The 15,469-nt window shown below is 38.9% G+C and overlaps 1 protein-coding gene across 1 annotated transcript in view; it reads left to right on the top strand.

The window, feature by feature from the left end:
• SLC35D1 (solute carrier family 35 member D1) overlaps positions 1-15,469 on the top strand; it is a 49,867-nt gene that overhangs the window by 10,305 nt on the left and 24,093 nt on the right. Inside the window, exon 8 of the mRNA XM_007460098.1 lies at positions 1,123-1,215. Within this exon, the coding sequence (XP_007460160.1) occupies positions 1,123-1,215 (93 nt within the window). The remainder of the gene's footprint in view (positions 1-1,122; positions 1,216-15,469) is intronic.

Raw genomic sequence — 15,469 nt, 5'->3', positions numbered from 1 at the left:
CTGAATGTCCCAGAATTCTGTGAATCAAAGGTGGACCCACAGTTCTCATAGACTTCTTGTGTTTGAAGATGTGTGTGGTCTTTTGTTGCTCCCCAGTAGCTGAGGGCACAACTAGTCATACCATATTTGGGGAATTATAGGGTAATCTTTTTTTTTTTAATTTTTATTTTATTTATTTATTTTTGGCTGTGTCGGGTCTTAGTTGTGGCACGCGGGATCTTTTGTTATGGCGCTCAGGCTATTTGTTGCGGTGCGCGGGCTTCTCTCTAGTTGTAGCGTGTGGTCTCCAGAACACACAGTCTCAGTAGTCATGACGCATGGGCTCTCTAGTTGTGGTGCACAGGCTCCACAGCATGTGGGCTCTGTAGTTGCAGCACGTGAGCTCTCTAGTTGTGGTGCACAGGCTCAGTAGTTGCGGTGTGAGGGCTTAGCTGCCCCACGGCATGTGGGATCCCAGTTCCCCGACTGGGGATTGAACCCACATCCCCTGCATTGGAAGGTGGATTCTTAACCACTGGACACCAGGGAAGTCCCTGTAGGGTAATCTTAATCTTCTTTCTTTCTTTTTTCTTTTCTTTTCTTTTCTTTTCCTTTTTCTTTTTCTTTTTTTTCTTCTTAATCTTCATTGTACTTCCCGTATACATTTTCAGAAATACTTCACTGGGAAGTTATGTCTGTCTGTGTTGGTCTAGGTGTGAGTCTTTGTGTCTGTTAAATTGCACTCTGTTATAGTTCTGAAAGCCCAAAACTAACTTGGTGACTTTTATTCTGTTCTGGAAAGGGAAGGGCTCCAAGGATGTGTTTCTGTAGAGATGTATGTTTGTGTTCAAAATAACCTCTTTTCTCCTTGCTGTTTTGAGGCAGCGAGTTGATGTCATTTTTATTTCTCTGGTCTTAAGCACTCAAGGAATTTATTTCATATAAACTTGAAACCTTGTAAGTTTGCTTTTTTTTTTTGAAAGCTTAGGTCATTAATGTTTGCAAGACTTCTGACTTGACTAATTTGCTGTGTATGTTGTGGGGGAGGGGTGCATGTTTGTAATGAGGGGTGGCACTCTGTACAGGGTTGTCTTTCTCTGTCTACCGGAACCAAATGAAACATCTAATTTTTTATTCTCCTAGGAGCTGGGAAAATATGGTCTGCTCTATTACAATGCACTGTTCATGATTCTGCCCACCCTAGCCATTGCATATTTTACGGGAGATGCGCAAAAGGTAGGACTTTCTAATTATGGCTTCATGGTGTATGTTTTTGAATTTTATTTTTATTTGTATGACCAAGAGATAGACAGTTGGGTTGTTAAAAAGTAATGATCTTAGTAAGTGACCAAAGACTGAGAATTTACCTTTTAGCTTGTTAATGTCATGCTAACCTTTTTGGATAGTACTAAAATAGCTTAAAATAGCTCTGGCTGTCGACGTAAAAATAGTGCATGCCAACTAGTGTCCTTCTCTTACGCGCCAGAAGGATAGAGGAAGGGAATTTTTACGTTTCTCCTAAACTACAAAATAGGAATAGTAGCAAACTATCCTTGAGAAACAAAGAATCCAGAAGTAGTAGAATTCTTCAAACCTAACAAAACGCTTGTTATCCCTAGAAGCTCTCAGTTTTGGTGTACAATTGTCATCCTGGCTTAAATCCCAAGCTGTTTTTTCCCCTCAGGAGATATTTAGCCGTGTGGTGACTTAACCATATAAATAGCAACGAATATAATAGTTTACTCATTTTCTGCAAATGTTTAGCTAAATAAATCCAGAATAAAGTAGCAAACTAAATCCAGACAAGAATTTTTCTCTGAAACACATATTCATAGGATAAAAATTGGTAACATTTTGTTAGAATTCACAGAATTTTGCAAACTTAATGGAAATCTAGCATTCTGCCAAGGATTTCGGTACCAAGATTCCTCCTAATGATTCCCCTGGCTAGTAGTTTCTTCAGAATAAATGTATTGATTGTTTCTTATAATGACAGCGACAAGTTCCCCAAATCGGTGGGGACCAAAATAAAGAAGAGGTTTTTAGAAGTAGTTAGACTGTTAAAAATTGTTCTTGAATCAGAGGTAGGAGAAGACTGCTTATAAAGCTGTTTTGTTTTTTTCATCAAGAACTCTTTCTTTTAAAACTGGCAAAGAACATATGTAAATGTTTTAATGAACTGTGACCTGGCTATCAGCAGGCCTAGAAATGACTCCAAAGCAGGAAACTACTGTAGAGGTGTTGCTCTAAAAATAAAGATGTTGAATGAGTTTTTTGTGGCTGTGAAAAAAGTGGGAAGAGAAACTAACATTTATTGAGTCCCTATTATGTGCTAGTCACTTTTTATATACAATGTAATATAGTCCCCATAACAGCTGTAGGAAGTTTGAATTAACCCTATTTTACCAAGGTGGAAATAGAGGTTCAGAGAGACTGAATAACTTGCCCAACATCAGACTGTCAGCAGGTAATAGAGTCAGGATTTAAACCCAAGCCTGACTGCAGAGGCCATGGTCTTTTCAGTGTTCTGCCTCCTCTAGCTGACTCTAGCAGAAGCACCCTTCACTCTTTAGTTTGGGGGTAAGAATGTAATGTAAAATAACCAGGTATCCCATGGCAGCACAGATGATTCCAAATCTTGAGGCCAATCTGTACATGAGAAAGTTGGAAGAATTAATGTGATTAGGTATTCTACAGACTTGGCAAAAGTGGAATTTTCATTAATTTGAAACTTTGACTAGTAGCTTGTAGCTACTTGAATACATTGACTGAAGGAGATATTTCTTCATTCCAGAGTGATGATCATTTAACTAGAAGTTATCTGCCAGGTTGTAGCAAAATTCATGCATATTTTGAAGTTCACTAACACACTTTCAATTTTAAATGCTTCGATATAATTACAGGTGTTTACCCATAGTGGAAAAAACGACTTTGCCACCTATATTGGGATGAGATTTAGATTTTACTCTTTTATTCTTCTTTTCTTCTTTTTTTAAGCAGAGGAGTGGAATTTGAGTAATCTTTTTGTTTTTTCCAATGCAGATGCCAAGCAAAGGTCAAGAAAGGTTTATTTTGAAAGAACAATGTTTTTTAAGAATGACTGAATTTATCTAAATGCTTTCAAGTTGGGATGATAAACTAATTATGGAGGCTAAACTCATTGCTTTGTGATCAACCCCATCAGTGTTTTGGGTTTTACGTAAATGTCCATCCTTATTATTAATTAATATGATTCTTATAAAATACTTATTGGGGTACAGATGGACCTACTGGCTGGCAGGCTTACAATCTCATGCTCTTTTTCTTAACATTCTCTCCTTGACATACTCTCCCTCTAACATTCTTGAATAGTTATTAAATGCTATTGTGTGTCTCACAGTGCTAAGCTCAGATGATAAGAAAGAAGGATGAATTAAGTGGTATTCTTGCCTTTGAGGACCATTTAGTTGTCTTGGAGAGCAGACCTGTCAACATCAGAGTTGTAATTGTTACCGGTTCTGTGGGAAAGGTGTTGGGGTCATTGTGGGTTGGAAAATGGAAGTGGGTCGATTCCATCTCCTCGTTGGAGAGGGAATGCCTATCTCATGGAGCTTTGCCTACAGAATGAAAATACAAATGATATGAATAATCAGTATTGTTTGGTAGGTTATGAATTAAACTTGGAACTTAGGAACTCCAAGAATTCTGAGTTTTATTCTGTTCCTAAATTCCTTTCTTCCTAAATTCCTTGTGTGCTTACTACAATTTTATTTTAAGTTCATTTCAGATTCAGTCAATTCAGTATTACTGAGCATCTTCCTTGTGGTAAGAAAGCCCTGTGCTAAGTTCTTTGGGGAATAGATGAGAAATACAACATAGTCCTTGCCACACAAGAAAGACATTTGACATGCTAAAGAGATGGTGTAAGATCCAGCACCAAAGTGCATGCCCGTCAGTCAGTCAGTACTCTTAAGTATTCAGGTTAGGAAGAAACTGGTGTGGGTTAAATATCAAGCTTGGATTTTTAGAGGAGATAGGGCTTGGTTTTCTTACCCACCAGCTGCAACAAGTGATGCTAACCTGTTCTGGGGGTTGTTGTTAGAGATATAACTTATAGAAGTGGTTGAATAGTTTGCTTTTATTAATCAGCACAGAAGCAGTGGGTGGAAGCCATAGATGCCCTAACGCATCCTAGAGGCTCATGGTATCCTACAAGAGGTTGCAGTTGATTTCTTCCACTGGAAGGTTCAGTTTCATAGTAGTCAGTGGGTTGTTTGTCTGAAGTTCTGGCAAAAAGGGTTCACATTACAGAGTGGAATATGTGGCAGGATTTCAGGTAAGTGTTTTCTAGTAAGTCAGGTTCATATTCAGTGTGTCTTTTAGGCTTGGGTTTTCCCTTCAAAATATGTGTACATATAAGTGGACAAACATTCATGTATGGGCATGTATTTTTTGGCATGACAGTTTATCTTTTTTTAAAAAATTTTATTTATTTATTTATTTGGTTGTGTTGGGTCTTAGTTGCAGCAGGCGGGCTCCTTAGTTGTGGCATGCAAACTCTTAGTTGCAGCATGCATGTGAGATCTAGTTCCCGGACCAGGGATTGAACCTGGGTCCCCTGCGTTGGTAGCACAGAGTCTTAACCACTGTGTGCCACCAGGGAAGTCCCAACAGTTTATCTCTAAATAAAGCTGTTCCCATGTTAACAATTTCAGTCTACTTCTGACCTTCAAGTAACACTTCACCTATAGGGTATGATGCCTTGTACAGTGCCTGATAAGATGCTTCCACATTAATCATTTTCCCTAATCCTCATTGTGTACCTGTGTGGTAGGTTGTTATCTGATATACAGAGGTTAAGGACATGCTTGAGGTTACATGGTGGCTGAGTTCAGCACTAGAACCAGTCTTTCTTTTTTTTTTTTGGCTGCATCCTGTGGCTTGTGGGATCTTACTTCCCTGACCAGGGATCGAACCTGTGCCCTCGACAGTGAAAGCACAGAGTCCTAACCACTGGACTGCCAGGGAATTTCCCTAAAACCAGTCTCTCTGACTCCAGGGAGATCTCTTGCTGTTTGCCTGACCACATCTATCTCCCAAAGCCACTTGCTGCGTCCCTGTCTTGTTTTTTCCCCTGTTCAGGACTTGCATGCCTACAGAACAAGCTACTTGAATGGGAGAAATATCTCAGATTAGTATTAGAAGTGGAGTCCCTGAAGCTTGGCTTTTTTGTTACTTAATTGTTTACAAATAATTATTTATTTCATTCAGTGAATATTTATTGAGTGCTTATTACGTGTCAGGTGCTGTTCTAAGTTAAAAAAATGTCTTTGCTTCAAAGGAGCTTGCATTCCAATGGAGTAAGATAGACTAAGCATAAATTGTGTAATAAGAGCTATGAAGAGAGATAAAACGGGGAGAAGAGTGGTTGGGGAAGTGCTAGTTTGGATAAGATGATTAGGGAAAGCATCTTTATAAGCTTCGTTTGAGCAGACACTCAACTGAATGGACTGAGAGACCAGTTTGTGTGGCTCTTTGGAAGGAGTAGTCTAGGCCGAGGGAAGAGCAGGTTCTAAGGACTGAGGTAGGAGCTTGTTCACAAGGAGCATTTTCTGGAGTGGCAAATATCAGGAGACGTCAGAGTGGGCCTTGGAAGGTGTGGAGGCAGAAAAACAAAAGGTACGTTCCAGGTGGAATTAATAGCGTGGGCACAGGCCCAGCCGCAAGGACCAGACTCTTCCACGTGGTTAGAAGGTAGAAGTCAACAACCTTGGAGCCCTTAGAGGATTCCTTGGAGAGCATGTGGTTCCAGACCCTTATTTCACAGATGAGGGAACTGGGCCCAAAGAGGGCTCAGGGCTAGAGCCCAGATTTTCTGACTCTATGACTAGTGTCTCCTTCTTCCTGCCATCCCGCTTCCTTCCAAGTTGGGACTAGTGCCAGACACAGGAATTTGCAAGTTACTCTGCAGACAGTGACACATCCCTAAAAGTTTGTGACATAAGTGGTACAGTGGAGAGGACTTGGGGCCAGAATGCAGAAGACCAGCAAACTCCAGTTCTGTTTGTGACCACTGTCTGACTTGGGATGAGTCCCTTCTGCTCTCCAGGCCCACTTTGTCATGTGGTAACCGAGTAGGCTGGGTCCACTGAGTCAGCTGGTTCTCTAGGTAGGGCGTGCTTCGGGGCTGAGACAGTGTTTTTGAGGAGTAGGACGCACGTCAGTGTGGAGACTGGGCTGCTGTTCTGACAGCTGGCACGAGCCCAGCTGCCTCCTGATAACCTGCGCTGATAAACTGCTCTCACCTGTTGCGCTCTTGGCTTTCCTGACCCAGAGCTTTTTTGATTGTAAGCTGTGTACTGAATGAAAAGATCTCCAAGATAAATTGTTGAATGAAGAAGCACAGTGTAAAGCAGTGCATATGGTTTACTAACTTTTGAGTAAAATAAAAAGGGAAAAATAAGAATATATATACACATTCATTTAATTTACTTACTATTTAAGTGAAGAAACTGTGGAAGAATATGCATGAAACTAATAAAGTAACCACCAATTTGTGTGTGTGTGTGTGTGAGAGAGAGAGAACAGGGTAAGTGTAGAATAGACGTGGGAGGGAGACTTTTCATTATTTGTCTTCTTATATTTTTTTGATTGTAGAACCATATGAATATATTTTAAATTACATTTTATAAAAGGAAAATAAGAAAAAGATAAAGGTTTTTCCTATAAATAATGACTATCCTGTGATGAATTATAAATTTTAAAATAATTGGGGGAGGTGGGACAAATTAATTTGCTCTCATTGTTCAGAGTTGCAGACTCTTGACCCAGGATTCAAACTGAAGCAAAATCAGATCCAAATTATTTTTTCTCAAAATCCTACTGTTAACCTTAGTAGGGAGAGGAGGGAAAACTTCCCTCTGTTAGGGCAGGAATCCAATAAGAGGGCTCTGAAAGGTCAGCTCCCCAGGGAAGCAGGAGTTACATAAAGCAGTTGATGAGCTGGCACAGCCTTTAAGCAAGCATTGAAGGCCAAGGAAGAAAAAACTAAATTACCATAAAAATTGAAAGGCAAGGTGCAACTGAACAACTCATCCTAATGAGCACTAAGGTCCTTGGCAAAGCATTCTGAGAAACCAAATATGTGCGTGTAATTTTTCAAAAAGTTTAAGTTCTCAACGTCCCAGGTTTACCAGAAACAAAGGAACCAGTATATCCAGCATTTAGTTTTTTTAGACACATGTCTTCTAACTTTAAAACATTCTCCTTTTAAAAAAAACCATGGGACTTCCCTGGTGGTGCAGTGGTTAAGAATCTGCCTGCTAATGCAGGGGACACGGGTTTGATCCCTGATCCAGGAAGATCCCACATGCTGTGGAGTAACTAAGCCCATGTGCCACAACTACTGAGCCCACAAGCCACAACTACTGAAGCCTGCACGCCCTAGAGCCCACAAGCTGCAACTACTGAGCCCACGCACTCTAGGGTCCCTGTGCCACAGCTACGGAGCCTGCATGCTGCAACTACTGAAGCCCACATGCCAGAGCCCATACTCTGCATCAAGAGAAGCCACCACAATGAGAAGCCTGCACACCTCAACGAAGAGTAGCCACAACTAGAGAAAGCCCGCGCGCAGCAACGAAGGCCCAACACAGCCAAAAAAAAAAAACAAAACAAAACTATGCATCACGCAAAAGCCAGCTTACTATTAACCAAAGATATCTATTTAACGTAGATAAAGGCAGAACAAGCATCAATTGACTAATGGCTTTCCAAAGGACAGACTGTGTTTAAACTTGTTAGTCGCTGCCTCCAAAAGGGAATGTCTGTAGCACAAAGCCAGTGATTCAGAGTCTCAGGAATTGGAGTCTGACTTTCTGACAGCACACCCTGCTAGGTGTTCTCACGTAGGGCTGGGAGAACAGACCCCTTGCTGTAGCTCTCACAAGGCCAGCACTGTAGGCACTGGTACACTGTATAATGTCTTCATTATATCACTGGTTAAATTACATGGCTCAGATGAGTTTTACAGGAAAAATTCCTGCACAGATCATCTACCGGGAGGTGTCTTACTAAGCATTACTACTAAATAATGAATTTTTAGGCTGTTGCTTTAGCCTGTCTAGAGTTATTAATCTTTTCTGGGTCCCTTTGTGGATCATTACAGACTGATTCTCAACCCTGAAGTGTTCTTTCCACATAGAGACAGGACCTTCCGGCTTTCTGGGCCTTGGTATTCTCAAATGTAATACAGGTGGGTTGGATCAGTTATTTTTTTATTTATGAATGACTAGATCTTTCTCTTTGCCTTTATATTGTTTGACTGACAAAGTAATGTTTTTAGCCATTCTTACCTTTGAGGATATGCTTTTTTCAAATAAGAGTAAGTGACCCCATTGACACTAGTACTGGAGTATGTAGTTTTGACATGGTATGTAGGTTTTAACATAGGCAGTAGAACCTAGCAAGAAGGGGTATTGAAGATCTGTGGGTTCTTATTCCTTTTCTCAACTAGGAGCAGGAGGCCAGCAGATGGTTACAGTAGTGCAGAAGATGGGTTGCTAACTAGGACCACTGGTTGTATGAACTTGTCTAACTTTTCCAAGGTTGGGGGGAACCATGCAGATCATTTACACCACTGACATTATCTTCTGCCTTAGCAGGTGTCCTGGCAGTTTACTTTCTGGGCTAAGGATTCAATTTCTTTCTCAAGAGCTTTTTGGGGAATGAATTTTCAAAATAGAATTCATTAACCTTTTTTTTTCTTTTAACCATGAAGTCCAAAGACTAAGTGGTTTGTTTATTTTTAGTCTTTATAGTAAGCAGGGAGGTATCCAAACATTGGAAAATGTCTCAATGATGCTTTGGATTTTATTTCAAATCTCAAGTAAATTGGCAACTCTTTGCTTAACAGATTTTCCTGGGAGTGAGAACGGTTGCATCTAAGACTCAGGTACATGTTGAAATTATTCCCTGCTTTTCACTAGATTAGGGTGGTGATTTGGTGCTAATGTGGCATTGTAGACATTGCCAAGTTGTCCCAGCACTTTCTTGCTAAGCCTGCACATAGCCTCAGGCTTTTCACCAAGATACTGGTCCAGATAGGCAGATGCATCGATTAGAGCTAGTTGATTAGACAAAATCTGATTGTATCCCTACACTAGATTTTCTTTTCTTTTTTTTTTCTTTTTTTCTTTTTAAACTGAAGTGTAATTGACTTACAATATTACATTAGTTTCAGGTGTACCTTCACTAGATTTTATTCATTATGTTACTGATTACTGCCTAATCTTACTCAGTCTCCCTCTCTTTCTTAATTTCCTTAACCTAAGCAACTGAAGAACACATTTTTTTCATTAAAGTTTTTTTCTAAATATTTTTATTTAACTGAAAGTCTTATTTAAACCAAATGCCTAGTTTTAGGAAGTGGTAGGTCCATATGACCTGTTTGCCCATTACTTATGCCACATTCTTTTCATGCCTGTGGTGTGTATTACGTTACACTATCAGCACCTGTAGAACCAGAGACTTCATTCAAAACAGAAGGAAAGCCTTAGAAAGCACGTTTGTATGTTCATTCTGTAATCACAGCCCGCACTCAGCCAGCACTGAAAATTGCCGGCCTTGTGTCAGAAAGCCCATCTAGTTCTGTGCCACACAGAATGACCAAGCAGGTCATTTTCTTCACAATGGCTCTTTATCAGTTTTCTCTAGAGGCAGAAGTTTTGTTTTGTTTAAAAATTGAATAACAAAGTACATTTTCACCGTGCTTTCTTTATTTCCTGTCTTAGGGAGAAGAAAAATTCGCTTGTAAATCTATCACTGAGAGATAACAGTGATAGAAGTTTAAGTGAATAATCTGTCTGAATGTAAATTATGTATACATTTAAAGAGTCTGTATTTTATTCTCTCGATTGATTCTCACAAGAGACAGATGGAGTAGTTTTCTATATTTGTAATATAGGTAGAGGTTTAGAAAGGTTAAATGACTTTATGATGGCCTCACAGAAAATTAATGGCAGAGATAGAGTTAGAACTTCCGCTTTTTGACTCAGTAACCATGTGGAACCATCTAGGAGAAAATTCAGAATATATTGCCTTGTCTTTGGTTTTCCCCAGTAGTCCAGAGAGCAGGATGAAGGTTATGGAGCTGAACAAGTATTTACTAGCTGAATAATTTTGGTAAAGTTACTTAATATTTCTGAGCCTAGAGCATAATAAATATAAGGTGGTACGTTTTTATTGCTGCCGTTTGTCCCTTCAGTATCAGCAAACCTGGCTAAACCATCTTCAGCTTAGTGCTCTGAGGCCTACCATGGGGCCTGGCATGTGATCGGAACTTAGTAGATGTCGAATTGTACATTGAAAGCAGTGAAGGACTGTTGAGAAAGGATGAGAAGAGAAAAGAAAGATACAAGAAAAAAGACCCAAGTGAAACTTTTAGGGATGAAAAATATAATCAGAATTGAAAAATAAAGCAGAAGGTATCAAACAGATTAGGTACTATACAAGAAAGGTTCAGTGAATTAAACAAATAGTAATAGAAACTATTCAAGATGAAGTTCAGAAAAAAAGGCTAGAAAACAAACGAACAGATTATTAATGACATGTAGGATAATATTAAGGGTCTAACATTTGAAAATGGGGCGGGGTGGGGGAGAAAAATAATATTTGAAGAAATAGTGGCTGAATTTTTTCCAAATTTGATGAAAACTCTAAACCTACACCCACAAGGAACTCAATAAACCTTAAATAGAATAAGCATAAAGGAAACTATACAATAAAGAGGGACATTCCATGATGCTAAAAGGGTTAATATTAGTGGGTATAACAATACTGAGTGTGTATGTACTTGATGAGAGAGCTTCAAAATATATGAAGCAAAAACTGATAGAACAGAAAGGATAAATAGACCAACCTACAATTATAGTGGAGATTTTAACATTCTCCTTTCAGTAATTGATAAAACAAACTCAGAGTCATTAAGGATAGAGAAGACTTGAACAGCACCGTCAACCAAGCCGACCTAACTGACGTTTGTAGAGCACTCCACTCAATAGCAAGAGGATACACATTTGTTTCAAGTGCACATGGAACAATTCACCAAGATAAACTGTATTCTGGGCCATAAAACAAGTGGTAATAGTTTAAAAGAACCAAAACCATACAGAGTATGTTCGCTGATCAGCACAGAATTAAACTAGAGATTAATATGTATTATAAAAGAAGAAAGATTTAAATTCAGTGATCTAAGCCTCTCCCTTAAGAAGCTAGAAAAAATAAGAGCAAATTAAACCCAAAGTAAATAGAAGGAAGCAGAAATCAATGAAATAGAAAACAGAAAAGCAGTTGAGAAATCAGTGAAACTAAAAGCTGGTTCTTTGAAAAGATCAGTACAATTGCTAAATCATGGCCAATTGATCCGGACGGAAAGTCAGAATACACAAATTACCAACATCAGGAATGAGAAAGGGGCATCATTACCTAGCCTGCATATATTAAAAGGATAATAAGGGAATTTTATGAACAATATACCATAAACTCAAAAGCTGAGATGAAATGGACAAATTTATGAAAGAGACAAAACTGCCAAAGCTCACTCAAGAAGAAATAGATAACATGAATAGCCTTATTCTATTAAATAATTTGCTCTATTTAATTAAAATAAGTAAAAGCCCTGGTTTTTAGCCCTATCTTTATTAAAGAAATTGAATTTTTAGTTTAAAACCTTCCGAGAAAGGAAACTCCAGGCCCTGATCACTTCACTGGAGAATTTTACAAGATGTTTAAGGAAGAAACAATGCTAATTCTACATAAAATTTTCCAGAATATAGAAAAGAACACTTCCCAATGATTTATGAGGCCAGCATACCCTCTACCACTAGCTGACGAAACATTACAAGGAGAGAAGAAAACTATAGTCCATAAAAATACAGCAGTATATAAAAAGGACACTAAATCATGACCAAGTTGTGTTTATCTTAGGAATTAAGGTTAGTTTAAAATTGGAAAATCTGTTAATCAGTGCAATTCATCATATTGGCAAGAATAAAGTAGAAGAACATGTCGATAGTTTGAGAAAATATATTTGACAAAAGTTGACACCCATCTATGCGTTTAGAATTCTCAGCAAAGTAGAAATAGAAGGGAACTTTCTCAACCTAATAAAGGACAGCTACCAAAATAATGTTTTGCTATTTTACTTAATGGTGAACGACTGAATACCTTTTCACTAGGATTGAGAACAAGGCAGGGATGTCTGCTCTCATATAATGTTCTATTCAGCATTATACTCGAGGACCCCATCAGTGCAGGAAGGTAAGAATAAGAGATTATAAAGGAAGAATTAACAATATCTCTATAAAAACCATGATCATATATGCAGAAAACCCTAAAGAATCTAGAAAAGAGTGATTAGAACTAATTAGTTTAGCAAAGTTGTAAGATATACGGTCAGCATATAAAAATGGACTGTACTGCCATATACCAGCAATGAACACTTGGCAACTAAGTAAATAATACCATTTATAAAAGCTTCAAAAGTATGAAATACTCAGGGAAAAATTTAACAAAATATGTCAATGTCTGTACACTGAAAACTTTATAAAACAGTAATGAGAAATTTTAAAAGACTGAAATAAATGATTTTTTAATTTATGAATGTTTATGAATTGGAAAACTTGATATTATTAATCTGTCAATTCTCTTGTAATTGATCTGTAGATTCAACACCGTTCCAGTCCCATAGCAGGATTTTTTGTACAATTACTAAGCTGATTTTGAAATTTATATAGAATTGCAAAGGACTTAATCATAGTCAAATTTGAAAAAGAACAATGTTGGAGGACCTAGAGAATATACTAACTGAAGTAAGTCAGACAGAGAAAGACACATATTATATGATACCACTTATATGTGGAATCTAAAAAATAATGCAAATGAATCTATATACAAAACAGACTCAACAGGTACAGAAAACAAACGTATGGTTACCAAAAGGGAAAGGGAGTCGGGGGGAGAGATAAATTAGGGGTATGGGATTAACAGATACAAATTACTATTACATAAAATAGAGAGGCAACAAGGATTTACTGTATAGTACAGGGAACTCTATGCAGTATCTTGTAATAGCCTATAATGGAAAATAATCTGAAAAAAACATATATATAACTGAATCACTTTGCTGTAACCTGAAATTAACACAATATTGTAAGTAACTATACTTCAATTAAAAAAACACAGGCTTCCCTGGTGGTGCAGTGGTTGAGAGTCCGCCTGCTGATGCAGGGGACACGGGTTCGTGCCCCGGTCCAGGAGGATCCCGCATGCCGCGGAGCGGCTGGGTCCGTGAGCCATGGCCGCTGAGCCTGCGTGTCCGGAGCCTGTGCTCCGCAACAGGAGAGGCCACAACAGTGAGAGGCCCGCGTACCACAAAAAAAAAAAAAAAAATGGGGGGCGGCTTCCCTGGTGGCACGGTGGTTGAGAGTCCCCCTGCTGATGCAGGGGACACGGGTTCGTGCCCTGGTCCGGAAGGATCCCACATGCCGCGGAGTGGCTGGGTCCGTGAGCCATGGCCGCTGAGCCTGCGTGTCCGGAGCCTGTGCTCCACAACAGGAGAGGCCACAACAGTGAGAGGCCCATGTACCGCAAAAAAAAAAACACAAAAATTTTTTAAAAAGAAAAGAAAAATGTTGGAGGATTTATCTACTTGATTTCAAGACTTTTATAAAACTACTGTAATCAAGATGGTGTGGTATTGGATTAAGAGTAGACATAGACGAATGGAACAGAGCAGAGAATCAAGAAGTACAGATAGACCATTTGGTCAGTTGTTTTTGTTGAAGGTAACTAAATAAATCAATGAGGAAAGGATAATCTCTTCAACAAATGGTGCTGGAACAGTTTGACATCTATATGCAGAAAAATGAACCTTGACCCTTACCTCAGGATATACACAAAAATTAATTTGAAAAGTATTTTGAGTTGCATTGTGTTGTTCCTCCCCTCAAAGTCATGTTGAACTCCTACCCCCAGCATCAGAATGTGACCTTATTTTGAAACAGGATCATTGCAGATGTAATTTGTTAAGATGAAATCATAATGGAGTAGGATGGACCCTAAATCCAATATCAATGGTGCAGTTATAAAAAGGGTAAATTTGGACACAGACAGTAACATAGAGAGAATGCCATGAGAACATGAAGGCAGATACCAGAAGGATGCCTCAGCAAGCTAAGGAACACCAAAGATTGCCAGCAAATCACCAGAAGCTAGGGGAGAGGCGTGGAACAGATTCTCTCTCACAGCCCTCAGAAGGAACCAACCCTGCTGACACCTTGATCTTGGACTTCTAGCATTTAGAACTGTAAGACAATGCATTTCTGTTTATTAAGTCACTTAGTTTGTGGTACTTTGTTACAGCAGCCCTAGCAAACTAATACAAAAAGAATCATAGACATAAAAGTAGAGCTAAAACTATAAAACTAGAAGAAAACATAGAAAACTATCTTTGTGATTTGGGGTTACATTGGGTTTCATAGAAAAGTCATAAAAAGCAAGAATTGTAAAACACAAAATTGATCTTAGACTCCATCAAAATTAAAATTTTCTTTTTTTAAAAGTAAATTATTTATTTTTGGCTGTGTTGGGTCTTCGTTTCTGTGCGAGGGCTTTCTCTAGTTGCGGCGAGCAGGGGCCACTCTTCATCGCGGTGCACGGGCCTCTCTTGTTGTGGAGCACAGGCTCCAGATGCGCAGGCTCAGTAGTTGTGGCTCACAGGCCCAGTTGCTCCGCGGCATGTGGGATCTTCCCAGACCAGGGCTCGAACCCATGTCCCCTGCACTGGCAGGCAGATTCTCAACCACTGCACCACCAGGGAAGCCCTAAAATTGTTTTTCAAAAGACACTATTAAGAAAATGCAGGCCACAGACTGAAAATACTTGTATAATCATATATTGCGTACATTGCATTCATATATATTGGGTTGGCCAAAAAAGTTCATTTCGTCTTTTCCGTAAGATGGCTCTAGTAGTGCTTAGTTGTCTTTAACTTCATTCAAAACAATTTTGTTAGATTGTTTTGTTAGATTGTATGACAGCTGCCATATCAGCGTGCATTAAAAGAAAAATATCGAAATTGGTGAGTTTTTGTCTAGTCATTTTAATATTGAAGATGGGAAGAAAGCAACATTTTTGGCACATTATGCTTTATTATTTCAAGAATGGTAAAAATGCATCTGCAACGCACAAAAAGATTTGTACAGTGTTTGGAGAAGGTGCTGTGACTGAACGAACGTGTCAAACGTGGTTTGCGAAGTTTTGTGCTGAGATTTCTTGCTGGAAGATGCTCCACGATCAGGTTGACCAGTTGAAGTTGATAGTGATCAATCGAGGCATTAATTGAGAACAATGTTATCCCTCGCGGGAGATAGCTAACATACTCAAAATATCCAAATCAAGCGTTGAAAATCATTTGCATCAGCTTGGTTATGTTAATCACTTTAGTGTTTGG

This window comes from Lipotes vexillifer, unplaced genomic scaffold, assembly GCF_000442215.2.
Source record: "Lipotes vexillifer unplaced genomic scaffold, Lipotes_vexillifer_v1.1 scaffold134, whole genome shotgun sequence".
NCBI classification, from domain to species: domain Eukaryota; kingdom Metazoa; phylum Chordata; class Mammalia; order Artiodactyla; family Lipotidae; genus Lipotes; species Lipotes vexillifer.
Note: the sequence above shows the minus strand (reverse complement) of the source record. Positions and strands in the feature narration are given on the sequence as shown.